Source organism: Calypte anna, chromosome 1, assembly GCF_003957555.1.
Source record: "Calypte anna isolate BGI_N300 chromosome 1, bCalAnn1_v1.p, whole genome shotgun sequence".
Classification (NCBI taxonomy): domain Eukaryota; kingdom Metazoa; phylum Chordata; class Aves; order Apodiformes; family Trochilidae; genus Calypte; species Calypte anna.
In genome coordinates, this window is record NC_044244.1 from 138199390 (window position 1) to 138227073 (window position 27684).

Consider the following 27684-nt stretch of genomic DNA (forward strand, 5'->3'; position numbering starts at 1 on the left):
TCAGGATGTCCCTGCTGGTTCTGGAGCAGGCATTGCTTGTGCCCACTCCAGGATATCTGCACACAAGGATTCGACAGCATCCAACCTCTCGATTTGCACCAGTTTAGTGAGAAGTTCTGGGATGCTGTAACCTGCTGTACTGATACGATCAAATAGCTGCATGCCATCTGTCATGCCACCTATCTCATCCCTCTTCAGTCCAAAGCTTTCAGCAAGGTGTCGCCACGTTTTCACGATGGCTTTTTCTGTGTTGTAGGTTGAGCTGAGCATTCGGCTCGTCTTCTCCAGGCAATCAAATGGCAGCTCCGTAGGGCTCAGACCTGCAAAGTGAGGTGTTTGTTGTTAGAGGGCTCCGTGTATGAGTTTCCACTATTTAAGGTATTTATTCAAGTTCCACAGTATATACTGTTAGCAATAAGTACAGCTAAAATCTTTAAATGATAGTCACAGAGTCACAGAATCAGCCAGGTTGAAAAGAACCTCTGAGATCATCAAGTCCAACCCTTGATCCCCATCGAGCTCCAAAATTATAACTGTGTTTTACCAAAATAATTGTTCCTAGTGACAGCAGGTTATAACAATGAGGGTAAAATGTCTGGAAAAGAAGTATTAGGTGGGCTCTCTGAATTCCCATGGAGTTGCCCCTTCCTTCAATTTACTAGCTGTTAAAAAAAGTATTTTGCAACGATATTACCTAGTGAGCAGCTCCATTAATACACCTTTGCACCTCAGGTACAGTGCTGGAGCTCAACAGACAGGTCTGACTCTTCCCTGAGTATGTCACCAGCAGCTGCTGTCACATCTCTGTAAGTGAAAGCTGCCCTTGCAGGAATGTGAGGAGTGAGGTGAAGCAATGATGCCAGATGCTTGCAAGCATTAAAGTCCTTGTCAGTGCTTGACTGTCATTACTAACACTGAATATGTAGACAGGATTCAACATTCATCCTGTGGGGAAAAAGCTATTTTTTTCTGGATGATTTTTCTGTGTTTGTGGCCACAGAATAGGTAATCAGCTACAATATTTTTCCAAAACCAGTCTGTTTCAGCTGTAATTTTCTTGCTTCATACTCAACAGCAGTAATTTGGTGGAAGATACAGCTCCATGAAACACAGAAAACTCAAAAGCACATGCATATGATTTTGTGTGTGTGTAGTAAATGTGGTTGTGTCTTCTCTTCTGCAGTGTAATGACTTCATCTCTTTTCTACCAAAACAGCTCAGGTAGTCAAGTGGTAAGGAGAGCGAAAACACTTGAAACACTGACGTGAAAACTCCACCTTTTGTCATGAGAAGCAGGATTGCATTTAGAGAAGCAGAGTAGGTAGAGACCTGGGACAGAAGTTCAGTCCTGACTCTCCCCAAATCACACTTTCATATTTGGATCTAATTTCTATCTCTTACCCAGGAATCTAAATTAATAAATCAAACATGTTTCCTCTAGATAGGGAAAGCAAGAGTCTTTTCAGTACCTTGGTGTATGTGCATGTCCCAGCAGGACCCAGCAGTACCTTCCCTGCCCTCCATAGGCAGGAATGCCTGGAACACACCTGGAGAGAAGCCATGACTCCCACCTGGGCATCTCTAGGGTCAGGGCACCATGATGCTTTCTGGCAAGTGAGTGCCTGGTCTCAAAAGTTGTGCCAGGGGAGGTTTAGGTTAGATATTAGAAAGAATTTCTTTGTGGAGAGAGTGATCAGGCATTGGAATGGGCTGCCCAGGGAAGTAGTGGATTCTCCATCCCTGGAGATATTTAAAAAGAGACTGGATGTGGCACTCAGTGCCATGGTCTGGTAACTGCAGCGGTAGTGGATCAAGGGTTGGACTTGATGATCTCAAAGGTCCCTTCCAACCCAGCCGATTCTATGATTCTATGAAATCTACCTGCAGAGGATCTTTTCAGGGCTGGGATGTTCTCCTTTCCATAGGAAGGCTGAGGCCTTTCTTATTTTGCAGCAAACACTTGCCATCTAATTTTGTTTGTGTAGGTGGAAGTTTTGTACACTCACCTTCTGCAACGTCGCATACGTTAGCATACACATCAAGTATCTTTTTCCTTCGACTTTGAATCTAAATGAGAAGAAGTTATTTTATTAATTTTTCAGTCATGGGATTAAAAAATTATCAGATAGCAGTGTAAAACCTGTGGCAGATTCTCATTTCATGGCACTAGGGTTTAACACATCATGTCCTGAAGTGTCCCTTTCAAAGACTCAAAGGACACAGCAATTATTCTGTGAAGCATAAACCTATTTCTGATTTCACTTTCTACTGCTAGAGATCTTTCCATCTTTAATCTTTTTTCTACATCAGTTACTTTTCTGTTCCAAGTGTTTGCATATTTTAATTCTCTTTCAGACTGAAGCAAACTCCTGACAATGAAGACAAATTCAATACCACCCACACAGGCAATTAATGAAGGGATGTCCTGGTAAACCAGGACAGGACTGGCCACAGGGAATTAAATTCAGACTGCAATTGCCCTCTTCCAGTAATCTCAGAGGACTGTACAGGAGACGTTCCTATCTATCATTTGATGTGGACCTGCTTAGTGTATTACTAATCACATGTATTTTCTTTCGTGACACATTGCCTGGTTCAATCTTAAAAATTTTACAGATAGTGTAAATGAAAAAATAAATCAGTGAAGCTTTAGACAGGGGAAATCTGAGGTCCAGGGTGCTCTAGTAATTTCCTAGTAAAAAATAAACTCGCACTGAAAACCTGACATTTTCCAAGCTAAAAATGGGTGTTTTGATATATATTCATTTAGCAAAAAAATTCCCAGGGTTTGGCTTTGGATCCAACATGGACCAAAAATAAATCAGAATGTCATGAGTTCTCAGAGACTAGAATTATCATCCCTGTGCCAGCTTTCATTAGGACTGAGCTTTCTGAGAAGCTGTGGGACTCCCGCATTATCTCCACAAAGTTGTCAATTCCCACTGCACACCAGGCTAGAAAAAAAAGCTCTGCTTTCACAATTTTGTTTTGTGGGAAGATTTTCCTCATTTTTTTTTTGGGGGGGGGGGGGCTCTGAGGGGCAAGGCACATCCAAAGCTTGGCTTAGTAGCCTTGCAGCTGGAGAACACCAAGTGGCTGCTCCACCCAAGCAAAGCTGCTCTCAAGGATGCTGTGCAAGTGTTGTATCACAAGGCAATGCACTACAGACACTGACTGTCCTTCAGGTATTTTTGGTATAATTTACACATGCTTAATCCATTGTGCTGCCACCTTAGGTGTTTCGCTTTCTCTACTGTCATCCAACAGCAACTTAATACTCTTTTCTGTACTAGAAATGTTACTTAATCTCCAGCCTGAGGCAAACTACATCTTTTCTAACTTCTAGCAACTGCCTTAATTGTGAAAACTTAAGTATGGAGCAGACAATCTTGATGGAATCTGCACTTTCATTGCAAACTTTGTCTTGAGCTTTCTCAGAAGGCTTCAGTCCATGAGGAGTATCTTAGAACAGAGGCTCTAAAAGAAATAGTTCATGCTTCAGATGGGCTTATGAGCTGTCTATATAAATCACTCTGGAGAATATATCTATTATGGTCTTTAGAAGCCACTTCTTATGAAAATGTTCTGTTTTCGTGCATACCCATCTTGTATTACCCAATTTCAAGCCAGCCCATATGCATATACAGAAGTACAGTGAAGTTAGGTATTTGGAGAGACCTCAGAAAACTGAATTTTAAAATGTGAGCATTGAAGTAGTAAGCTATTTTCAGATGGCTTTTAACTGTCCGCAACTAGAAAAATATTTCTCTTGTGTTGAGACTTTGTGTATTTGGTCTCAGCTGAGGAGTTTGATCTGAACCATCCCAGTAATTTAAAACATGAAAAAAATGCATTTTCAAACATTTTTATTCCTGGAAGCTATATGATGTTTGATATTAACGGTGCAATTTTATCCTAAGTATTGCCATTTTCAAATTATTTTTTTAAATATGATACACATAAAAAGTATTTGAGCAGATGCTTTCTCTTTAAGGATAATTTCATGTTATTATAAACTAAAAAGCTGTGTGGGTGAGGTGTGGCCTTAACTATGCCTTGAAATACTCCAAGTGAGATAAAACACCCTGAGCAGTACATGCTCAGCAGGAAGAAGTGAAGGCCTTCCGCAGCAGAACAAACTGGGGGTTACAGTGTCCTTCACAGCACAGGAGTGGCCTTCAAAGCACGTGTGTGTTTTCCAAAATTATACACAAAAGCCAAGCACCAGATAGAACTGAAAAGTCTGTGGGCATAGAAATACAGCTGCTACTAGGTCAAGGCACTCGAATGCTATGCTGCCATATGAAACCAGGCATAGCCTCAAATTATTTTGCTGTCTTGGATTTTCTGTGGTAAATGTAGCATCAGGGTTAGTTATGCTAGCATTAGGTAACTGGAGTTTTACTGTTACTTTTTCCTTTCTTTCTTTAGACTATAAAATACAATACTCCAAAACCCAAAGTCAGTACTCTTGTAGGAAATTTGTTTTTCAGCTCTGAACAACACAAAGTATCCTATGATTCTGTGAGATAGATAGATAGATAGATAGATAGACAGACAGATAGATAGATAGATGCCACTATGCAGAAGAGATTCTATTATAAATTTGCTTTATAAAGTCTTGTAAATTAGTCTGGTCTGCACTATAAAGCATTTTTGAGGGTGATAGTTTGTATTCTATTTGTTTGGGTTGATTTTTTTAAAAAAGAAAAGCTCACCAAAAAAACCAATACAAAAACAAGAAAGAAAAATCCTCTCCATTTAAAAATCTCAAAATAGCCTTACCCCTGTTGATTTATTGCTTGTAGAAGATTTATCTCTGGCCAAATGCACTAAAGATAACAAGCATCTCTCTGGAGTCCCTTGTTTGTCAACTGCAGCTTCTTCATCACTATCCATGCTGCGACTTAAAAGCCGTTCATTCTCGGAAGATGCATCATTTTCACTGGAAAATGAAAGATGGTGTTATCTTAGTGAAGCCTCCCATGAGCTGGCTGCAATCACATCCTTTTTGCTCTTCTAGAGTAATGGAATAAAAGCGTGTTTCATTTTTTAAGATACCTCTCCTCTGAAATCATGTGAATGGAACTGAATTCGCCTGCATGTGGAATGCCAAGGTACACAGTCACCCATGTCTTGCAAGAATCCTTTTACAGAAGGGATTTCCATGGAGGGCAGTGTTTATCCCACCTCTAATCATATTACCCAGCCAGGTTTGGCACACACAAGGTGAGGATCCTACCACACTGTCCCACCTGGATGACTCTGTGGGTAAGGAGTTTCTTTCAGACCCAGAGCAGCTATTTTTACTGCCTGAAAATGTTTTTACTGCTATATTCCCCTGCCTGAAAATGAAGGGGAAACTTCCCAAAGGCATGCATGTGACAGGTCCCAAAAATGCACCTTTCTGAGGAGCAGGTGGAGGCCCAAGGGTTGATGAACTGGTCATGGAGGGAGTGCAGAGGACACGTTTCTCCTTGGTATCATCTATCATCCTCTCAGAAACCAAAGGAGGAAAAGCCTGCTAATCCATCCACTGTTTTTCCCTGCTGCAGCAAACTACCAGCATACCCAAGTAATTCCCAGTTCTTGCTATAAAAGGTTGAAAGCAGAGGGGTGGCACAAGGGGCTGAGAGGGCTGTGACCTGGAGCAAGTCGTGCTCAAGGTAATGATTTAAGATAAGGTGGCTGTGGTCACCTTAGCTTTGCCAGAAACTCCAACAGCTGCATCTGACCACTGGCAGGTTATTCCTTGGTCTGACAGACTTGAAAATCTTGGTATTAATTGCCTCTGTTTTGTTCTGCTTGTATTCTGCATGTATGAGGATGAACAGTGCCCATGGCCCTTCCCCCTTCAGCAAAGCTGGAAATATGTCTCCCTTTCTTTTACCCACCTTTTAACAGCTTTAGCTGGAGTTGCTGTAAGTTTTTCAAACTCTTCTTTCTCAGAGAATATCACAACGTTATCTGTAGATAGACAATTAGAGAAATTTGAATTGGCAATGAGTTTGCAAACCACTATTTTGTCTCAGGAGCTGATTCTGCTGGCAACCTTACTGCAAATGTAAATCTCTGCTACCTTTGAAGTTGCTATCACAGCATTAAGTGACATACTGGAGGTACAAAAACTAATATACACAATCCTCCAGTAAACTGACATGGATTTCATATAATTCAAAGGAGAAGCTGTAATTGTAATTTATTTAAGCCCAATGTTGTCTTGGACAAAAAAAAAAAAAAAAGAAACAACCCCCCCCCAAAAAAAAAAGTACAACCAACCAAAAAAACCCCCAAAATGAAAACTAAAGTAATTTATACCTTGCACTTCTTTCTTCTCTTCTTGCGTGTTAGCCTGAGCTTCTACATTTTTTACTGAGTGGCTCTTGCAACAGGCTGGAATATAAAAACATAACACTAATTATTCTCAGAAGCACTCTAAAAATAGCATTTGCAACTAAAATTTTATGTGCTGACCAATTACCTTGAGCAGAAGGTTTTGTTTTCACAATGTAAAACATGATGATGAGGACGATGGCAATAGCCATTATGAAGATGGTAGACATTGCAATTATAAGAGCTGTAGCCAGGTGTCCTTGTCCTGAAAGATCTGCTGGAATAAATAACAAAATATTTTCCTAAAGGAGCAACTCAGGATTGAGAGTAGTTAAGTTTGCAGTCTGATCTACACTTACACAAACCACACACTAATTTAGTCTTGGTTAGAAGCTAAGCATTGAAAAACTCAGTGTAACATCTCAAAGGCAAGCTAATTAACAGTTATTTTATAATCATGACATTTATGTTGCCATAAGCAGTTAAAAGTATTCATAAAAATATTTGGTGACATGAACCATCAAATACAGAGGTGTAGGAAATTATATTATCTGCTAATAATATAGGAAGCTACATTTAAGTAGGAGAAGCTACTTGCTTTGAAAAGAAAGACATCTAAAAAAAAAAAAACAGCAAACAAAACCATACCAGGACAACAGCTAAAGTGACTGCTGATAACTATGGATGCCTCAAAAGCTTTGCAGTAAAATGAGGAACACAATGCATATGTGGAAGGACTGATGTTTTTCTAACCAAGACTTAAAATGTAGCATGGTTAGAAGGTGAACTTAAAATAATATATGTGAAAAGGTATTTAGAAGCAGAATTTGAATGCAAACGACTGGTATTGAAAGGCCACAAAAGGATGCAGGAAACGACAGGTATGCTAAAATGCATGAAAACTTTAATTTTCCTGAAAACATGATGCTCACAATGGTTCAAAAGAATACCAGGAAAATCAGCATTGTCAGTACCTCATTAACTGCATCTTTCCTGTTGTGTCTTCTCAGGTGCACACATTTTTTAAAATCTAATGATCATGCTGGAGAAATGTTTAGGTTAGCTCAGTAATAGATTGGCCATGTTTGTGCATTAAATTATTTCCACCACTCTGAGCTAAGCTATGTTGAGGCATAGTGCCATTTCTACATAGTAACAAATAATGAGCTAAATTTACTGCTGCTGGCATTACTGAGTGCAGTTCAAACCCATTTCAAGTCCATATGACTAAAACAGCAGTGCTGATTAACCAAGAAAAAAAATTAATTCTAAATTATTTTTAATAGCAGTTTGAGAAATCTGGATATATGAAATTCACAGCAGGTATTTTTAGTTCGATTGCACTTTGTTGATGCTATTTGCAAAACAAAAGGCTGCTAAATTAAATTGGTGAATGCATTCTTACCTTTGTGAGCGTGCTGGTAAGGTGAGAAAGTGCTTGTGCCAGAGGTACTTGGGAAAATGGCTGAAATGCCAGAGGAAGCCCCTGCACCTGCAACATCAACAAAAATGCCATCAGCTTTCACTGTTACTTTCTCAAGTCAAAGCAAGAGCCTGGCCCAAGTGAACAGAGCCTTTGCTTAGTTTGGTTGCATTTCTATCCTATTGAAAATTGTGTTACATTTTTTTCATAGCACCTAGAGGAAAGGGAAGAGGCCAAAGCTACTGAACAGTTATGAACTAAAAAAAACCACAAGCACCCTCAAACACACACACAGAGCCAACACACACACACACACACATAGATTCCCATATTACAGCTCTGTCCTAGGTAGCAGAAAGCTTTCCAGGAGCCAGATGCTGACTCAAACTGTTTACAATCCTTTCTCCATTATTTGCAGCCCCTAAGTCCCAGCTGGTGGGTTCACCAAATCAGTGCTTCTCACAAACATCCTTCATTAGCAGGATCACCATCAAACTCTTGTGACCCCTTAGGAAAACTAGGAAAGGTGGGAAGTGATAGTGTGAAGCTGTACTATCATAAAAGGAAATACCAGATTTTCCTGCAATCTGGCTGGGCAGCACCTTTATTATGATTCCTTCTGTCAGCCCAAATCTGTATTCTGATATAGAATCAGAATCCACAAAAACAGTGAAATGAAGAACTTAAAGAAACACCTCAGGGTGGCAGAGGTGTGAGATTTTCCAATAAGGGTTTACATGTTAAAATCTATAGTTAGGGTGAAAATTTAATAATAATCTTTCAGATGGTGTAATACACCAACTTTTCAAAGCACTAAACCAAGTCATAAGTTAACACTTTTTGACAATCCCCAACAATACTGAATATTACTGGGAGCAATGCTTTCATACTGGATGGTGTTGGCATTGCATCCCAAAACCGAAAAAAACATTAGAAAACAATCTCTTCATTCTCAAATAATCTTCAATATAATTGGTAAACAGATGACGCAAACAATGACAATTAACAAACACTGAAAAACATCTTCTGGCTGGGAAGGGGTATGAAATCTCTCCTGCTTTGTATTAACTATCTATGGAAAAAGGCCATAGTGACAATTAAATTCAGTAGGCCTGAAGGCAGAAGACAGTCCCAGTCATCTGCTAAGGTGTACACAGCACAGAGTTCCAAAAGCTTGTCAGGCAACTGCAATAGCTTAGAACTAACCATGAACCATGCTACTCTTTTTATCTAGTAAATATCATGAGCAATGAAACCCACCAGGTAAACTTGACAGGAAATCAAGTGGTCTGGAATGGTCTGAGAAGTGTTCCACGATTAAGAACAAAGCAATACACATATTCTTCAAATTAAGAGAAATGTTTTCTAAGAAGAAAAATATTACCTAACATAAAATGTGGCTGCCTGTAGTGAATGAGAAATGTACACTCCTAAAGTGGCCACAGAGTATGAGTTGCAGATGTTTTCAAAAGATATTTTCTTTAACAATGACAAAACTCTTTTCAAACCTCTTTTGTTGGAAGGAAATAGATTCACTTATTGTAGTTCTTGGGTTTCTTTTCAAGCTGAAGAACAGCTTTCATAAAGTTTAAATATACTAATTTGTTAAATAAGATGGTTTTTATATTATGTAAATTGCAGACAGATTACAGAAATTCTCTGTTCACTTTCTGAGACAGATTTCTTTCTAAGAAGAATTAGTCACAAGCTGCAGAAACTACAACATAGCAGCAAAGCAACTAGATATCAGTAGATACAGATATCAGCTTCATGTAAAGAAGGTAATTTGTTAAATTTTCTGTGGTTCTCCACAAAACTGAAGAGAATCACCCTTGGCCTTGGCCTATATATTTACTCATCATGGCTGGACAACTGAGGACAGTTACCAAATTGCCACTGCTGTAGCCCAGTACTTTCCTTTATGTCCACATCTACACAGTTTATGCCTATTCTTGCTGCCCCCCTGGCAAATTACAGACAATTGCAATTCTGTGCAGTTCCTGCAAGCTGCAACAAATCAACAATAGCTCTTCTTATGCTGTCATTCATTTAACACAGGCCAGCCCTGCTGTTTTGTCTACCTGGAGTTTATCTAACAAGCTTCAGCTCGTCTCCTCCCTAAGCAAGGTTTATCAGACTCTCTTTTTCCTTCATCTGGAATATGTACTCACGGAAGTAGTTCTGCCTACTCGATCTTTCAGTCGTTTGGTACTGTTAACCTCATGGTTTTTTCCCTGGCTGTGAAAGGAAGCAGAGCCTCCCAAGGTGGGAAGTCACACAGCATCCCACAGAGCAGGACAGGTGAGGAGAGAATCTCAGCATCCATCCTTTGCTCAGCAGCAGCAGCAGGCTACACCCAGCTCTACCCCACATCAGGCTACAGCCTGCTGCCCATGCCATGCACAAGCACACACTCGTGCACACATGAGCCTCTCCTGTGCACAGGAAAGAACAACTTCAGCTCTGGAGCCTGAGATGAATTTTCTTTGAGTTGCATGGGAATGGGGCCACTTTTTTTCATAGTGCCTGTTGTGGCAAAATCAGTGCTGGAGCTAGAACATGATGATGGCCTTTTAAATATGCCCAGGTGGGAGTTGGTAAATATGCATATTTTAAGCTTATTATCAAATTTAATAATTTGGCATAATTATTATGAGCCAAGATTTTTTTCTTTAGATGTGGCTTAGAAGAAGGTGCCAATTTGTGCACCTGCACTACAAGAGGAACCAAAAATGCCAGCTTCTGCAGAAGCTCAGCTCATGTTGGGTTTATGTGAGCAAAAACTCATAGCTGCTCCTTTTTCCTACTCCAGCAGTAAACCATAACTGCAATGTCAGTTGTTCCTCTGCACAACCAGCTTTTCATCCTGATCACATTATTAATTCTGGTTCCAATAATCATGACACTTACATAATCTACAAAGACATAGATACAGCTCAGGCAGAGACATCCTAAGGTGCTACAGCCCAACATATGGAAACAACTCTATTTTAAGCAGAAAAAAAGACTGATGGCTGTAATATAGCTGTGCAAAGGAGTGGTTTATATTCCTAGATGCCTGCAAGTAATATTGTAGGAATCCAATAAAGATATTGGGAAAGAAATTTATTACTGAAGTTTGGTCAGGTTTCGCTTTATAAATGTTTTTATTTATAAATTGTATCTTAGTTATAGCTTTCTTGGAGTCTAAATGCTGTTTCATTTCTAAAATATAGTTAATGTTTAGAAGAGCAATTGAACTTGTATTCAGATTTGAACGTTTGGGGGTTTTTAGCTCAAAAAATAGCTTTAACATAAACTGCTGTGCAGTCAGCCTCTGTCCTCATAGCAAACAAATTCTGGAGAAGAAAGTAATATTTTGGTTTTTTCTTTCAAAGAACCTTTCTCCTTTAAATAACAGGACTACTACAGTTGTTCATGCATCTCAAGACAGATTTACAATAAGAGGTGATGAACAAAACCACCACATTTCTGAGGGGAGGAGAGCATGGGGAGGGGAGGTTTTACCAGCATCACCCCTTCTGTTTGTGAGTGAGTAAAATCTGTTGCAGTGGGAGACCATATGTATTCCTGACATATGTTGCTGTGGGTGTCAGCTTACTGGTCCATGCAAAGGACTGCTGCTCATAGATAGCAACAGCTTTTTTCTTTTTTAATTTAATACTTAATGACATGTTATAAAAATACCCACGATGTGTATAAAACAGACTACAAGAGCGATCCTGAAATAAGAAGTGTTTTTAAAAATGTGTATAAATGTATCTATTTCTTGCCACTGAGTCCAGCTGGGCTTTCTCCCAATGCATCCCCTTTCTCACAGTTATGGTCCGCTTCTGAATGGTATTGCTGTGAGTGACATCACTGAGAATGTTTTAGGGGATAGAAGTGAGATAAAGCATACACAGAAATAAATAGCTGGCAGCCTGGAATACGAGATGAAAAATAAATTATATTGAGATGAAATTCAATAAAAGTAGACAGTTTGTGGCTGAAAAAGCAATCCAAAACTGGCTTATAACTAAACCTAGTCATAAATAAAGAACCTAAATATCTAATATTTAGAAAGCAGAGGTCAGAATTTTCAAAGTCACGTCAATCTGTACTCAGGTACTTACAGGAAAGGTTTGGTTTCAAACTTAAGGAAAAAACACTTCATATGGAAGCCCTGAGCACTGGGAATGTCAAAGAAGCTGAAGCAGCAATTAAAGCCAAGCGACTCACTAAGACCTCCATACATGACTTCAGTAAGCAAACATTAACTGGTTCTGAAAATATTGCAAATCACTAATAACAGAGCTAATCCTAGACAGCAGAGAGTTGCCTGACTGCTCTTTTCTTTACTGTCTTTTATTTTGGGGGGACATACAGAATTCCATAAGGCAAGTTACTCTAATGTTCCTGGGAAGACACTTCAGTTACTGTAGGAAGTTATGAAACCAGGAAGGTCATGAAGTAAGTTAATTCCTGAGGCTTAACCTTCTAAAAATGTTGCTAGCTGAGCTCCCCCAGACTTTTATTTTCAATTTGGTCATTCTGCCTGTAAGTAACCACTACTCTGCAGACACATAAAAGGAAATACTTTATGCTGTTGTGCTCTCTGTAATGTCTTTAACTGTTCGATTTCTCTCTCCTTTTATTTTGCCAAGGCAGGGAAGTGGTGAAGATTATAGGTCATGTGGCTTTAGTCTATCTATTTATTTATTTGCATCTCTTGTAGCTTTGTTTAGAATGTATTGGGAGTTCTAATCATTGCACAGCACTAAAAGGTGACAGGCACAGACTCCATGAATTAAACCTTCCTCCAGGAATTCAGTGTCATCACCTATTTCTCTGTGCAACACAAAGGCAAAAATTGCCATCTAATCCCTACTATGGTGATTTCAGAAGCATCAGAAAGAGGAGAACAGACCCATAAGGAGCCAGACTCCCATTTATCCTTTGCCTTGATGGCCAGGTTGTAGAGATGGGAAAAAGAAGTGGAAAGAGGTGGAAAGCTGCAGCTCTGCAGGTTTTGCAGCCTGTGAGCCTGGGCAGAGCAATACTGCAGAATCCTGCAGCTTTTCCCACGCTGCTCACTGTGGGAGCTGGAGCTCCAGCACAGGTGAAAACATCAAAGTCATGGGAGTTTTCTTTCAAGAGAGCTGAGCAGGGATCAGATGCCCTCCTGAGTGATATTGGGGCCCGGCTTTCCCAGCAGCTGAAGACAGCAAATCCCATAGCTGATTCTCAGATCCCTCCTGTTGCAGGTTTATGGCTGAGGCTGGCCATAAACCTAAGATTCAGTTCCTTTCCTAATATAGGCAAACCCCAGGGGGATGAAAATTAGGCCATACCACCAGTGAACAATAAAGCCCTGCCTTCCACATTTCTCCCATTCCACATACGAAGAGGAACGGGGTGTTGGGAGATCAAGCAAAACAAAACAAAACAAAACAAAACCAAAACAAAACCAAAATAAAAGTTTCTTAGTTCCAGCTAACAAGCCTACTCATTTGCAAGCATAATTTAAAACAGAAGGAGGAAAAAATCTTCATGTTGATTGTATTACAAAAGGACAAAACTGGCAAGAAAAGAAAATTAGGGATACTAGAAAGAATGGAGAGTTAAAACAAGTACCTCTGGAAGAATTATTTTTCACTAATAGAAGTGTTTTTGGCAGTAGGCTTGTTTGTATTAAGCACTTCAATTATGGAGGCTGAATCTTCATTACATGGGTATGGACATGATCTCCTGATTATAGCTCATCAAATTAAGCCATCAATCTGTTAGCCAATTGTTCCATCTCATCTGTTTAGTTCTTTATGAAGTTCTAATGATGCAATAATAATAATAAAAAAATCTTTTCTGTTTCTAGATGAGATTTGCTTTCTGGTAAATGACTTTTTGTTTTTCCTTTGTTGCTTTTCTTTCTGGTTTTCTTCTTTTTTTCAAACTTTCCAGTCATCACCTATAGATGTTAGACAAAAACTCACACAGACTGATTGCTGCCTCTGTTTTCTATTATACAACAAGTAAAAAAGGTGAGAGGAAATAACAGTAATTTCTGCTCATTCACAGTTGTGACTAAATACAGAAGATTAAAAAGAAAACCCTCAACCAATTGTAGAAGTTCTCTAGATCAATAATCTGTGAGTGGAAAAGGATTTGCATGCTTGATGTATCTCTGTAAATACAACTTCGAAGCAAAAGTTCTTCAAGCTCTTTGTAGCAGCATTTTATTTTCCTCGTTTCTTTTGAACTGAGATGGCAAATATCAAAGTTGGAAAAGAAGAGCAGAGTTTATATACATAAAATGAAAGAGAATTGCAGCTGCTAAAAGACAAAATCTCTTCCAGCAATAACTCTATATCTCTGCCAGAGAAGCTCCACGTAGGTTTAAATCTTCTGCCTTTTGCATATATTTTTACATTGGACAAAAAACAAAACAAAACACAAAACTGAACAAAAATGAAAACAACAAAACTCTCTTTGTACTCAGATGCCTCAAGTAACTCTAATTTCAGAGGTGTCAACAGAAAATCCAGCACTATTAACTGTGGGCAGGCACATCTTCAAGTGGCTTGGTGCTCATTACATTCATTCTTTGATTTGCATAGGAAACCTGCTCCCCCCTACCTTTTGCTGCACTGTTATTTCTCACAGAGGTATCATACCCCAGTTTACTGTCAGCAAGAGTCACTGATAGCTTGTGAGCTGATTCGTGCACGGCTGCAGGTCTCACATTTTGATATTTTGGCATTGTGCTCCCCTGTGTGCAGCAAACCACTCCTGAGGCTCCTACACAGCAAACTCGAGGGAGCTGCGTGCTAAGAGCCTAGAAGTCACACCAAAGTGTTCCACAGTGCACAAGGGATGAAGAATCACAGCCCTTATGGTGATGTTTACCCTTTTCCCAGTAAGAAAAAGCTTTCTTGCTACACAGCATGTGCCCTTATGCCCCCTGAGGTACAGCTCCTTCCCTGGATTTGTTTGTTGCCCACAAGCTGCTGCTAAATCCTAGTACTGTTCCCAGACCGCAGAACACTATTGCTTTCATCCTTCAGTCCAGAGAGAGAGCTTCAACAATGTAACCCAGTGATATGTTTGCCTCAATTAAATCTCTACTCTCTGTGAAATGTCTCCTTCTTCTATCTCTCACAAAAAAAAAAAAAAAAGGGGAGAGGAGAGGAGAGGGAGGAGAGGAGAGGAGAGGAGAGGAGAGGAGAGGAGAGGAGAGAGGAGAGGAGAGGAGAGGAGAGGAGAGGAGAGGAGAGGAGAGGAGAGGAGAGGAGAGGAGAGGAGAGGAGAGGAGAGGAGAGGAGAGGAGAGGAGAGGAGAGGAGAGGAGAGGAGAGGAGAGGAGAGGAGAGGAGAGGAGAGGAGAGGAGAGGAGAGGAAGAGGAGAGGAGAGGAGAGGAGAGGAGAGGAGAGGAAGGAGAGGAGAGGAGAGGAGAGGAGAGGAGAGGAGAGGAGAGGAGGAGGAGAGAGAGGAAAAGAAAAAGGAAAAGTGAAACAGACCCATCAGGAATTTCTTCCTTACTTCCAGTTCTTTTTACACTAATATTTCCAGATGCTGCAGCACAGAGTGTTCATCTTCTTTCCTCAGCCATTTCAAGGTTTATTGACTGTGTAGGAGATGAAAGTTCCTCAGCAGGCTCTTGGGCTTGAAAGCTATTTGTTTACCCTTTGATCAAAGCTAAATACTTTTCTGCCAGATATACTGTATCGTAAGGCAAATTCTCTGAGCAGGTCTCCGAGTGGCAGCAGCGCACACACACACACACACACAGAAACACAGACACACAGACAAACACACAGACAACCATACACACACACACAAACACATACACAACCTCCTTCATGCTTCCTCTTTCTCTCTGCAACACGAGGGGCAGGCACTCCCCCAGTGAGGCATTTTTCAGCAAAAGAGAGCACAGCAGCCCAACCCAGCCTCTGACTTTATGAAGGCCTGAAATGGGATTTATCTGCCCTCATTTTTCTATCTAGAAGTGCAAAAACTCTGGCTTGTCACTCCTGGCTTCCTGTTTTTAAGTAATTTGCCACCTTTGTTTCCTTGCAACCCACTGGGTCACTCCAGCAGTCTGCCATCTGCAGGACAATTTGAAGAAAAGATAGCTTTAGGGGAGAGGCACCCTGGGAAAATTTTGGCTCCTGAACCCTATTCCATACTATTCTGAAGTCTCAAGAAAGCAACAGAAGATGCCTGGTACTGTTTGGAACTGTCTAAAATCTTCTAGTTTCTCCACCATGACAGCCAGAGAGGTGAGCAAGGGGCCTATTACACAGAAGTGGTTCTGCAGAGAGAAACCATTCCTGCTCTAAATAACAGTGCTAAGCTGTGGGATGAACAGTTCACAAATGACAAAGGAAGGACTAGAACCTACTGAGTCCCTCATGTGTGTCCTGGACAACCCATGGCTGCCATCTCTGCACAGGTAGGAAGCCACTTAAAAAACAGAGCATGAAATTTAGTACAAGCTGAATGGCATACATGGTAACTGAGCCAGCATCACCCCAGGAATGTGGATCCAGTGGAGGTTTGAAACAAGGACTGCTTTGAGAAGCCAGCACTAACATATGCAACCAGCTGAAAATCCATCAGCAGCTTGATGGGTGCTGACAAACCTGAGGAATGGCAGATGCAAAGACCTTTCTCAGACCATGTGCATGGCTAACACTTTTCCTTCCCAAAGAAGCACTCCTAAATTGTTAAACATACAAGTCTTAACAAAGCTGGCTCTAATTCTCATCTAAACCATGTTCCTACCCAGAAAGGTCAGGCCAGGTGATCTTCGAGGTCACTTCCAACCTGGCATTGATTGATTCTATGATTCTATCAAAGAGCTGAGATTCTCCTTCATATGGCAGAAACTGCATGCTCACACAAAGGCTGTGTGCTTAGAGTCTGAAAGTTGCAAACCTCATGAAATTATGCAGTTGAGCAACACTGACATGATGCCTTTTCCTTGCTCTGACTGGTATAATCTGATGACAGTGAAACATCTGATAAAAAGGATTTATTTTTGATCATATGCTAATTCCAAATTTTATGCTGCCTGCCACAGCAATGAACCCTTCAAGAGATTCCTGTGGCAAGGCTGATTTTCCATATGGAGTACAAATTATTGCATATGAATTAAAGAGCTGTCATTCCAAATAGTGTCCAGAGGCTTAGACATCATAAACCAAATTACCTGAGCTTAACAATTCGAGGGATTTAGATTTTAAGAAGCTTTCCCACTTTTTTTAATATTGGTAATCAAACGGTTGGTTTCACAGACTTGATTAAAATGGTAATTCTACTCTTTCTAGGACTAATGTTTTCTCCTGCCTTAGTACCCAGTCAATTTTTTGGTTTATGCACTTGCCTAAATTCCTTCCAAAGATAACAGATATTTATTCTTCTGTTTGTCAAGTTAAAAATTGCATGTGGTTAATCAGTTGTGCAATTCATACTTTCATCACAGAGCTAAAGACATTCCATATAGGACCTCCTTTAAAAGACAAATATTTGTTGTTTTTTTTTAATTGCTTAGTAATTGTAAGATCTTCTGGTAGCTCCTTGCCAACCCAGTAAGCTACAACATGTTTGAAACTACAGAAAAAGCCCACTCATTTCAGCACATGTTTGAGACAGACTATCAGAGCTGAGGAAGTGATTTATTTCTGGCTACTGACTAGCAGCAGACATGGTTGTGTTCCCATCAACTTGCACGTTGAGAAGGTAGGAGAAGTCACGTTAGAAGGTATGTTCACATCCTTTCCTCTTCCCATATACCCTTATCGCCCACTGAGAGTCCTAACCTCATGTTTGCACTCACCTCTCCATCTTTTTACCCACACCTTACACTCAGGTCATCCCAGCATCCTTACCTCACCTCCCAACACAGACCTTATCTCACCCAAGTCACTCTTAGACAGCCCTCCCTTACCATCTCTGGCTCAGGCAGAGGTCCATGTGTCAGGACCTGGTGAGCATCTTTGCAGCAGAGCAGCCCCTCTGTGTGCAGACACTTCAGGGAAGTGCTTCCCCCTGGCTCCTCACTCACCAGGAGCTCTGTGACATGGTATTTATCTCCTGGCTCTACCTGAGCTCTTGCACTTGAGGATTCCCTCATCCCATCCTCCTTTGAAGTGGCTTGCAGAACACCAGCAATACACAGTTCAGCAGCATCTGAACTCAGTAATTGCTATTTCTGCACACAGATAAATGCTGGGTGACTTCTGTGTCAAGCTTTGCTTTCAGGCAGGCAAAATATTGCAATTATTTTTCACGATAAAGACTTTTAAAAGAACAGAGCATGGACAGGGCTTTGGGTTTAGATGGATCAAGTTTCTCTGGGGAACTTCCCGTGCCATTGTCGACCCTTTTATGACTTTAAAACCAATGGTGGATTGCACTTTTCCTAGGATCTACAAAGTGTCACATGTTTTCTTCATAGCTAAACCTAAACCAAATTAAAATAATATACAGATTTCTGACGGCATTTGCCTTCTAATTAAGTAAACATAATAAGCCCTGGACAGGATATCCTAACAGATGAAAACTGGAGCCCAACTGAACATTAGCAGGTCCTAAAATCAAAGTTTTTGATCTCTCCCCAAATGTTCCATGTTTGCTCCCTTTGTTGGTGAGGTTGCCTGGAAGCAGAAATTGCTTTACCTGAGACAGACTTATTGTTTGGACATAATCACCGTTGCTGAAAGACTTCATATAGAGCTTCCAGATGATTCCAAGTAAAAAAACTTGATGAAAGGCACAGAAATTGCCAAACACTTACATTCCTTGGTGTTAGGAGGCGCCAGCAAGCAGGAGTAGCAAACCATCCCATAGATGTTTCGAGGTCTGTTTTCCAGCATGTAGTAACTGAAAAGGAAGGCAAAGTGAGGTGAAACAGTGGAAATTATGCTACAACTAAGCATGGTTTAGCAGGGACCAATTATACTGAGATAAAATCATTTGAAAAAAAAATATAAGCAATTTGATACAAAGATTTTCCTTTTTCTTTTTTTGAACTGACTGAATAGAGACAGTGTTTCTCTTCCTCCTTTCCTCCTAAAAGGCAATTAATTAACCATCAAGCCTACATGACAAGAAGTAGTATAATTTCCTAAAATAACACAATTCTCTCTGCTGAGTTCAAACTTCAGTTTACAGCAGGCCCTGAAACAGGTTTTTTCAAAATAAGGGAATTTCAGAATCACAGAATGTTAGAGGCTGGAAGGGACCTCAAAAGATCATCAAGTCCAACCCCCCTGCCAGAGCAGAATCACCTGGTGTAGGTCATACAGGAATGCAGCCAGGTGGGTTTTGAAAGTCTCCAGAGCAGAAGATTCCACAACCTCTTGGGCAGCCTGTGCCAGTGCTCTGTCACTCTCCCAGTGAAAAAGCTTTGCCTTATGTTTACACAGAACCTCCTATGCTCCAGCTTGCACCCATTGCTCCTTGTCCTATCATTCAGCAACACTGAGAAGAGCCTGGCTCCATCCTCTTGACACTTTCCCTTTACATATTTATAAACATTGATGGGGTCACCCCTCATTCTCCTCTTCTCCAAGCTGAAGAGCCCCAGCTCCCTCAGCCTTTCCTCATCAGGGAGATGTTCCACTCCCTTCAACATCTTATGTTGCTCTGTGCTGGACTTTCAAGCAGTTCCCTGTCCTTGTTGAACTGAGGGGCCCAGAAGTGGACACAGTATTCCAGATGTGGCCTCACCAGGGCAGAATAAAAGGGAAGGAGAACCTCTCTCGACCTACCAACCACACCACAAGGGCACATTGCTGGCCCATGGTCACCCTTTTATCCACTAGGAATCAATCCCATTTCCTCTACTCTGCTCTTTGTGAAGCAGTAATCTTTCAGCCAAGATCACCAGTTGGACATGGTTGGGAAATTTTCTTCAAAAACACTGTAAGAATAATCTCCATAACATTAGAACCAAACCAGAATCTAAAATACAGGAAAACAACACCCTTAGAGAGAAAGCCAGATTACATTTTACAGGTTGTTTTGTTGTTGGTTTTTGGTTTGGTTTGGCTTTTTTTTTTAACTTTCTTGCTGTAGTTTATGAGTTAGTCCTTGATAGTGGAATTACAACGTGCAGAAAAAGTATTCATGATTTGAACTTCTGGGCTGCAAACAAAGTCAGTGTTGAAATAAGCTAATTGGTTATGCAAGAATTGGATCCACAGGCAACCTAATGAGTAAATCACATCAAAATCCTGCACAGGGGATGCTATGGGTATGTCCTTACAAATCAACTTGAAAATCATTACAAATTTTAATTAAAAAAATCAATAAATTCTTAAGCCATTCTATGTAGACAAGTTCTCAACACAGTAAATACTTTACACAATGAGAAATCTTTTCTCAGGTCTCCCCTACCTGTTTATGCATGTGCAGCATGGTTTTTTCTGGAAAATGTATTTATTGTTAGGAATTTATTGCTGAAACTGCCCATCAAAATCAGGTGGCTATTAATGAATGACCCAGCCTACAAGTAAGGGTCCAGGAAACTGAGTACACAGCAGTGCAAGAGGGCTGGAAGTACCACAGAGAAAAGGTAAATTGAACATGTTTTCTCCTCTCTTTCTTACTGTTTTTAAAAGATTTGCCCTCACCCTTCCCCCTGTGTGTTGTGCCCTATCTGCCACTCTACCCATTTTTCAGGAGCAAAACTTGATCTTTCCACTTCTATAGGTGCATGTGTAAGATTAGTTTATGCAGCAGTTAAGAAATAAGTAGGAAAGGGCTGCCAAACCACACACACACACACAGAAAGAGTGGCAGGCCAAAGATACATAAAAACCTATGAAGAAAAAATCAGGGCAGTCTAATAGCCACAGTGGTTTAGGAAAGACAAACAATTAATTAAATCAAGCTGGTGGGATATTCCTTGGTTTTTGCCACAATGTGGAATGGAAGAGGACTCGTAAAGAAAAACCCAAGGTGTTCATGGCAAGCAAATGTTCACCCATGTGAGTAGGAATCTCTGCAGCTGCAAACACTAATGATTCACTCCTGTGAAGTACCAGCAGCAGATTTATGTTTCTGACTCTTTTGCAATCTACCAAATAATAAATTAAATTCTCCTTTATATCACTAACTATGGAGAAGAAGCAGCCCAGCAATGAAATAATGAATTTTTGTGGGGTTCCTCTTCCATTATGAGTCTCATTACACTTCTCTTTCCTTAACATCTGCCAGGCTCAGATTTTGAAGTTTTTCCTTTTTAAAGGCAAAATCCAAGAGTAAAGGGTAGGCTGAAAAACAGACTTAAGTGTTTTCCTGCTTAAGATAATGGTCATTTATCTCAGGTTAATCTAGGGGAAGTCATGTCACACTCAGGTACTTGGCCCCAGATTCAGGCCTCCCCTCCTGCAGGGAACAAGGTATCTGGGACTTGGGGGGGATGTTCTCAGCATGGGACAGTCTGCAAAGAGACAAGAGGGACGTGGTGAGCACATAGGTGGAGGCAGCTGCTGCTTTCTGCAGAACTGCAGTGAAGGAGTTTATTTCCTTAGAAGTTCACTGGCTAAAGCTTTCCATTCAGAAAACAGAGGAAAGAGCTCATTCCTTCTCCTCAAAAACCTCAGAGAAGAGAAGAGAACTGAACATGGATTTGCTGTAATCATGGACAAACACATGAAAAGGAGAAGCATCTCCAACTATGCTTTGAAATAAAATGATGCCTTTGCAATTTCATCTTTTGAGGAGACCAAGACTTACTCTGAGCTGAAAATAGGTGTTGGGTGGGAGACTTGCATCATATACATTTGCCTTGTTTGTACTCCTCTGGGTTTCCACTTCTGGCCACCTTAAAAGAATGGCCACTGGATCACCTACTGGATCACTCCACTGAGGGAAACAGTCTGGGTTGCACCCAATTTCCGCATTTCTGACCCATTCTAGTCAAAAACTGGTGAAGGGTCAGGAGAACAAGTCCTGTGAGGAGAGGCTGTGGGAACTGGGATTGTTTAGTTTGGAAAAGAAGAGGCTCAGAGGAGACCTTATTGCTCTCTTCAACTACCCAAAAGAAGCTTGTAGGAAGCTGTGTGTTGGCCTCTTCTCCCAAGTAAATAATGATAGGACTGACAGAAATGGCCTGAAGTTGTACCAGGAATGGCTTAGACTAGGTATTTTCTGTGATTTTCTCTACTGAAAGAGTAGGTGGTGGAGCCACCATCCCTGAAGGTATTAAAAAACCATGTAGATGTGGCACTTCAGGACATGGTCTAGTGGGCATGGTGTTTTTTTCTGGGTTGATGGTTGCACTTGGTGATCTTAAAGGTCTTTCCAGCTGTGACAGTTCTGTGATTCTTTTATGTGTGGCTTGGCCCCACCTCTGGTCAGACACAATAAAAACTAGACTTCTGTACTAACCTCAATATAATGTCAACTCAGAAAAGGCTGCCAGCATTTATTTGCAGATACTTACCTAAAAGCCAAACAGATCCATTTTTATCTTTAACTTTTAAAAGAAAAAGCACGTCCATTTATGTCAATCTGGATAACGTCATGGCATATGATATTGTTACAAATGTGTATACTAGGATTTCTGGAAGCTTTGAGATAATTTTGCACTTAATGCTCTAGGCAAACCCAGGGATTTTTTTGTGGTCTGACATATTAACATTTTCAACAGGCAACCACAATATCCTTGGGAGTATGTCTCTAAAAGTAAGGCAGACCAGAAAGCCTTCCCTGCTTACTCAAACTGGGCTGCTGGGTAGGAAGGAATGAGATGCCAGGGGAAGTTTAGATTAGATATTAGAAGAAACTTCTTCACTGAAAATCTATTAAACACTGGAATGCACTGTCCAGGGTGATGGTTGAATCACCATTCCTGGAGGTGTATAAAAGATGTATAGATGTGCTTAGGAATATGGTTAGCACTGGACTCTGTAGACTAAGGTTAATGGTTGGACTGGATGATCTTAAAGGTCTTTTCCAGCTGGAAAGATTCTGTGAATCTATTCTATTTACTATGATGAAAATGATTCTGGCAGGAGCAGATGAAAACTGCTGTGCTCCACGAGGTTAGGTCTAGGTACATCTATAGTTTACTGACAGCTGAGCTCTGGTTTTGAGGATCACAGCTTCACAACTAAGCCTTTAAATTCTTCCCTGGTGCAGACTCTTGCATCCTTTTTGTGAGTGAGACAAATAGTGTTATTCCTATTTTGTATGGAAGACAACTGTACACAGAGAAGTGGTCAATGACCCAATCTCTTGTAGCAAAGGTCTCCCTCTTCCCTAAAACTGTTGATCAGTAAGAGTGAAAAAACCAGAAGAAAAATACATAATTATCCAGCACCTATTTTAAGGCATAAGATTGGGTGTGCAGCCACTGGAAAAAGGCTGCTAGTTTGCTTAAAAACTTCTGGTCAGAATGTGGCACACATACATCTTTTCTTCAGGCTGCTTTACTGAGCTGGTGAAAACCAGAAAAGGGGTGAGATGCCTCCAAACACAGACTGCAGCATGTGGGCTGCTACATGGGGAAGTTCTGTGGTGCATTACGGGAGCACAGTCCTTTGGAAAAGGAAATTTCCATTTTTCCCTCTCATTGACTCAGGGGCACTTTGAGGTTTACTGCCCAGGCAAGGGAGCACTCAGCCCACCCCCACACAGGAGGAGCAACCTCCGGGGTCTCTAGGTTGCACAAACAGCCAAGTCAGCTTCAGAGCTTGTTTTAGTCCATATTTAATATGTCTTAAGAATTCCACCTCCTCTAGCTTGGAGTAAGAGTGTTTTTTCTCCCTAACTGCTGACCTGAGAGTCCCAGGACCTGAGAGTCACACACAGAGTGGCACACAGCCAGACTCCAGCTTCTGCTACAGGTTACACCTGTGCAAACACCATGTTTTTTGAAATTACTCCCCAAGCACCAGCTGTGCAAGCTGATTATTTTCAGCTAGCACCCTGCTCCCACCTGGGTGACCTCATTAGTCCTGACAAAAATTGCAAAACAGCAACTGTGGCCCCTATTTAACTTTTTTGCTCTTTATGATGTATGAGGGGAAGTCAAGAGGGAGTTCTTTGCAAATCACATCATCATTCTGCTTGGCTGGCAGCAAAGCAAATCCTACTTTTTATTTGTAAACTGTGAAAATTTCACACAGACTTACTGAGAGGATAAACCTGGAAGCTTGGGGGGGGCCACTTTAAGAGAGCTTCCTGTACTGTAAGTAGTGTGGGTTATACAGCATCTGCAAGCTGCTCCAAAGCAGGAGTCAGTAGGAATTACACTTCTAAACCAAAGAGTCACCCTGGTATGTGAAAGGTGAGAAAGAAAAGGTATGTGAGGTCAGGTTGTGTTTCAAACTATTTAATTACCCTACAAAAAAAAAAAAAAAAAAAAAAAAAAAAAAAAAAAAAAAAAAAAATTTAGAAAACAAATGTATGCTTGAGTTTCACACTTTAAAAGTTAATATAGTAAAAAAATATATTGTTAACATATTCAGTGTAGCAATTGCTTCCTCACTATTGCTATCAGAATTATACTGAGCATAAGAGACCATTAAAAAGGTAGACTTTATAAACAGCCTCTGCTTTAAGCCACTTCAGCCAGCCCTGGAACTTGTTTTTAATCTGAACAACAGCACACACACCACATTAGCAGCTCCTTAGACCCCTTTCTGTTGGACCCTGAGAGACTAAAATGCCTTGCTAAACCTCACCTAACAGCTATGCTAGCTAATGCTGTCAACTGCTAACAAATTTGCCAGCTGCTCACATCTGGAGAGGAGATATTTCATATTCCTAAATATACCCTAGTGCCGGCATCGACCCTACAGGCTATCCAAGGCATCTTCATGGACCTCATTTGTAGGATGCAGGACTTACACGTGGCCCTCTGAGGCCATAGCTGGAGGCCAAGCTGGACTCCTCAAAGCATCTAAAATGGCATCACACACCTGTGCCTGGGTACCTGAGCTGCTCCCTTCCTTCTTCCAGTAAGAGAAGTTTCAGGTCTTCTAGTTTTTCCAAACAGTTGTTTCTTCCATGAGATTTCAGTAATATTAATGACATCTTCTGATATGCTACATTCACCCACACTTTTGAAGCATTTAAATGTTTGGGGTTTTTGTGAGAGACTGAAAAGCATCATTTAGCAGTACTGTACCTACAGTCAACCAGGCTATGAAGAGAGGCTGTCAGAGATTTTGACATTAAAGAATTATTTTGCAGTGCCTTGGGTAAAGCAAAAGTCCAAGGTTAAATCCTTACCCTGGGAGACAGGGACCACATTCTGCATCATTCTCCTGATCACCAGGTGTCATGACCGTGGCTCGAAAAAACCCCTCGCAGTCTTTGTGCCTCCTGCATATCTGGTAACCTCCTTTGGAAAACTTCTCTGAAGGGCAGGGGATGCAGCCATAGTCCTCATCTTTGGTGCCGTATCCACACGTCTGCAACAACACAAAGCCACTGAAAAGCAGGCTTGCACCCCTCACCAGCTTCTAGCAAAAGGAAATGTTCAGTCTGTTTGTTGTTTGGTCCCTTTGCATCTGCCCTAAAAAGGCTATGGAGGGACACAGGGATGCGGCCCACAGTGTTCTGGAGAAGGAAAAGGGTAACCAGAATGTTGTACTCCTTGAAAACACCCCACTCCCCAGATATTTGTATCATAGTCCAGCAAGCTATGAAAGTGCATTCCAGCTGCTGCTTAGATAGAAAGTGACCTGAAAATTGAAGAATAGAAAAAAGATTAAAGGGGAAACACAACTGCAGCAAAGATATCAGTGATCTTTCTTTCACTCTTGGAGAGGCCAGAGGGAATATCACAAAAGGCAATGTTTGGATGAAATTTTGTAACCCTTGAACCCACATTGCAGCTGAATGTTACATTTAGATTAAATAAAACTAAACCCAACTGGTTATTATTCAAACATATTTGTTCAGGACTACCAACTGTGTGAAATTTTTGCAATAGGATGTTTATCCCATTAAAACCAAACAGGATTTCAGTAATTTATTTTTTAATAAGCAACAATTATCTGCTGTAAATCAAATGGTTACTTAGGAACCATAATTTAAAATGTTGCATAAGCATCCAAGTTCCTCCAGTGCCAAAATATCTTAGTGGGAGAGCAAAATTAAATTCTCAGCGTGGGGGGCCAGCGAGCATGCCAGACTAACCAATTTATCACACCGTGCTGGAATGGCAGCATCAGATTTTAAATAACTATCGAGAGGAGAACAGAGTGTCTGAGAGCGAGGGTGAAACTTCTACCTTACAGCTTTTACAATACTGCTTTTAATGGGCTGCTCCTGGGATGGGGTTTACCAGGACACACGTGTGTGTTACCTTGCTCCTTCCTCGTTTTCTCTCCTATCCATATATACTGCCATGTAACAAACATTTGGGTTTGGGGTTTTTTTTTGGCTGTGGGTTTTTTTTTTTCTTTTTGTTTTTTTGGGGTTGGTTTTTTGTTTTTTGTTTTTTGTTTTTTTTTTTTTTCTTTTGGTTGGGTTTTGTTTTTGTTTTTTTGTTTTGTTGTTTTTTTTTTTTTTGCATTCAGTACTCAACATCTGGAAGAGGATGCTGGAATTACCATGTAAGGCTCTTCGCCCGGCTCACACTTGGGGCAGTCGTGGCACATCCCGGTGGTCTGGTTGTAGTATTCGTTCTCACCACAGTTGGAGTATTCGGCGCTGGCGGAGTACACCAGGGAGACCTGTCACCAGAGAGCATCCCAGAGCACTGTCACTGTCACTGCCACCGCCTTCCTTCCCCACTCCTCGCCCCCTCCCCTTGCCTGGCTGTGGTGGCTCAGAAGGTGGTGAGGATGGGACTGCAGTGTGAAACCCCCTGAGCTGGCACCAGAAGTGGCACTGCGTGGCTTACAGTAACCTGGTTCTGCTAGGAGTTTCCCAGAGCACTGACATTCGTGCTTGTTGGCACAGCTACTCCTCCAAGTATTGAAGTATTGTGATTCCTATTAATTGTCACACTCCCCGGGCTGCAAAAGCCTGAGTTGGCACCCTTGCCCCTCCCAGTTCCAATGAGGCTTTGTAAATGTGACTGCAAGGCACAAGTATAACAACCTGAAATAATGAGCTGCCTCAGGCCTCAGCCACGATAGAGCTGTGCTTCCTGTGACACTCAAACTAATCAGTTCTTCCAGTGCCTTCTGCCTTTGCTCCATCCTGGGTCCTTCTTCCCTCTCCCACCCATCAGCCTCAGTCTAAAACAGAACATGCCTTAGTGTTTTATTGAATGGAAACTGAGCACTGGACTGGTGTTCATTCCCTATATCATCCATAGCTGTACCACGACAATTCACAGCTGTCTGCCAAGACCCAAGCAGCACAGAGTTATTTTTGCATGCTGGAGAGACCTGTATGCATGTAAATACCTACCACGAGAAAAGGGAACACATGAGTCCATTTACGTTCCCCCAGGTGAGCCATGCTATCTTGGTATTTTACCTGAAAAGACAGAACCAGTGATTGTTTATGAACATCAGTAGGTATTTGTGTGCATTGCCAAAACAAGAACAGAAGAGCTTGTAAGGAGAATAAAGTTACATGAGAGCCATGCCTGGAGGTCTAAAGAAAGAGAGGGGGAGAGGTGCACGTGCACTCACACCACACACTCTCACAGCACACATCTTCCCTCCCTTTGAGAAGATCAATGGCATGGAGCAGCCTGGCCTTGCAGCCTTCATAAAAATCTGTGAGAGATGAGAAACCAGTTCTGAGCCCCAGCACTTCTGGGCTTGCTGAGAAATCCTCCCATGGAGAAACTGAGGGCTACGTCTCAGCTGCTGAATGAAAGAGGGATGGGGATCAGTGGCCTGGCTTATGTCCATACTGCTTAGTGCTTGATCCCCATAGATCAGGTTACTTGGGGAAAGATGTAGATGGAGAAGCCAAAAGCAGAGCCAGGGAGAGGACCAACATGAAGCAGCACGGGAAGC

At 41.2% G+C, this 27684-nt stretch overlaps 1 protein-coding gene across 1 annotated transcript; it reads right to left on the reverse strand.

The window, feature by feature from the left end:
- Positions 1–27187, reverse strand: EDAR (ectodysplasin A receptor). Its single transcript, XM_008496360.1, has 11 exons — positions 27125–27187; positions 26317–26439; positions 24989–25170; positions 18537–18622; positions 7739–7825; positions 6482–6610; positions 6319–6393; positions 5895–5967; positions 4786–4945; positions 2007–2067; positions 1–320 (listed from the first exon to the last, which is right to left on the reverse strand). Exons 1-11 carry the CDS (start codon positions 27173–27175, stop codon positions 1–3), a joined length of 1347 nt encoding a protein of 448 aa, XP_008494582.1. The 5' UTR covers positions 27176–27187.
- Positions 27188–27684: the final 497 nt, after the last annotated feature.

What these genes read in the sequence shown, in the direction of transcription:
- EDAR (XM_008496360.1), bottom strand. Translation starts at nt 27,175, where the DNA reads ATGGCTCACCTGGGGGAACGTAAATGGACTCATGTGTTCCCTTTTCTC. An exon ending in CGGGCGAAGAGCCTTACATG is followed by an intron (nt 25,171 to 26,316) that starts GTAATTCCAGCA and finishes GTGTTGTTGCAG; the next exon opens with ACGTGTGGATACGGCACCAA. An exon ending in CCAGCTAAAGCTGTTAAAAG is followed by an intron (nt 4,946 to 5,894) that starts GTGGGTAAAAGA and finishes TTCATTTTCCAG; the next exon opens with TGAAAATGATGCATCTTCCG.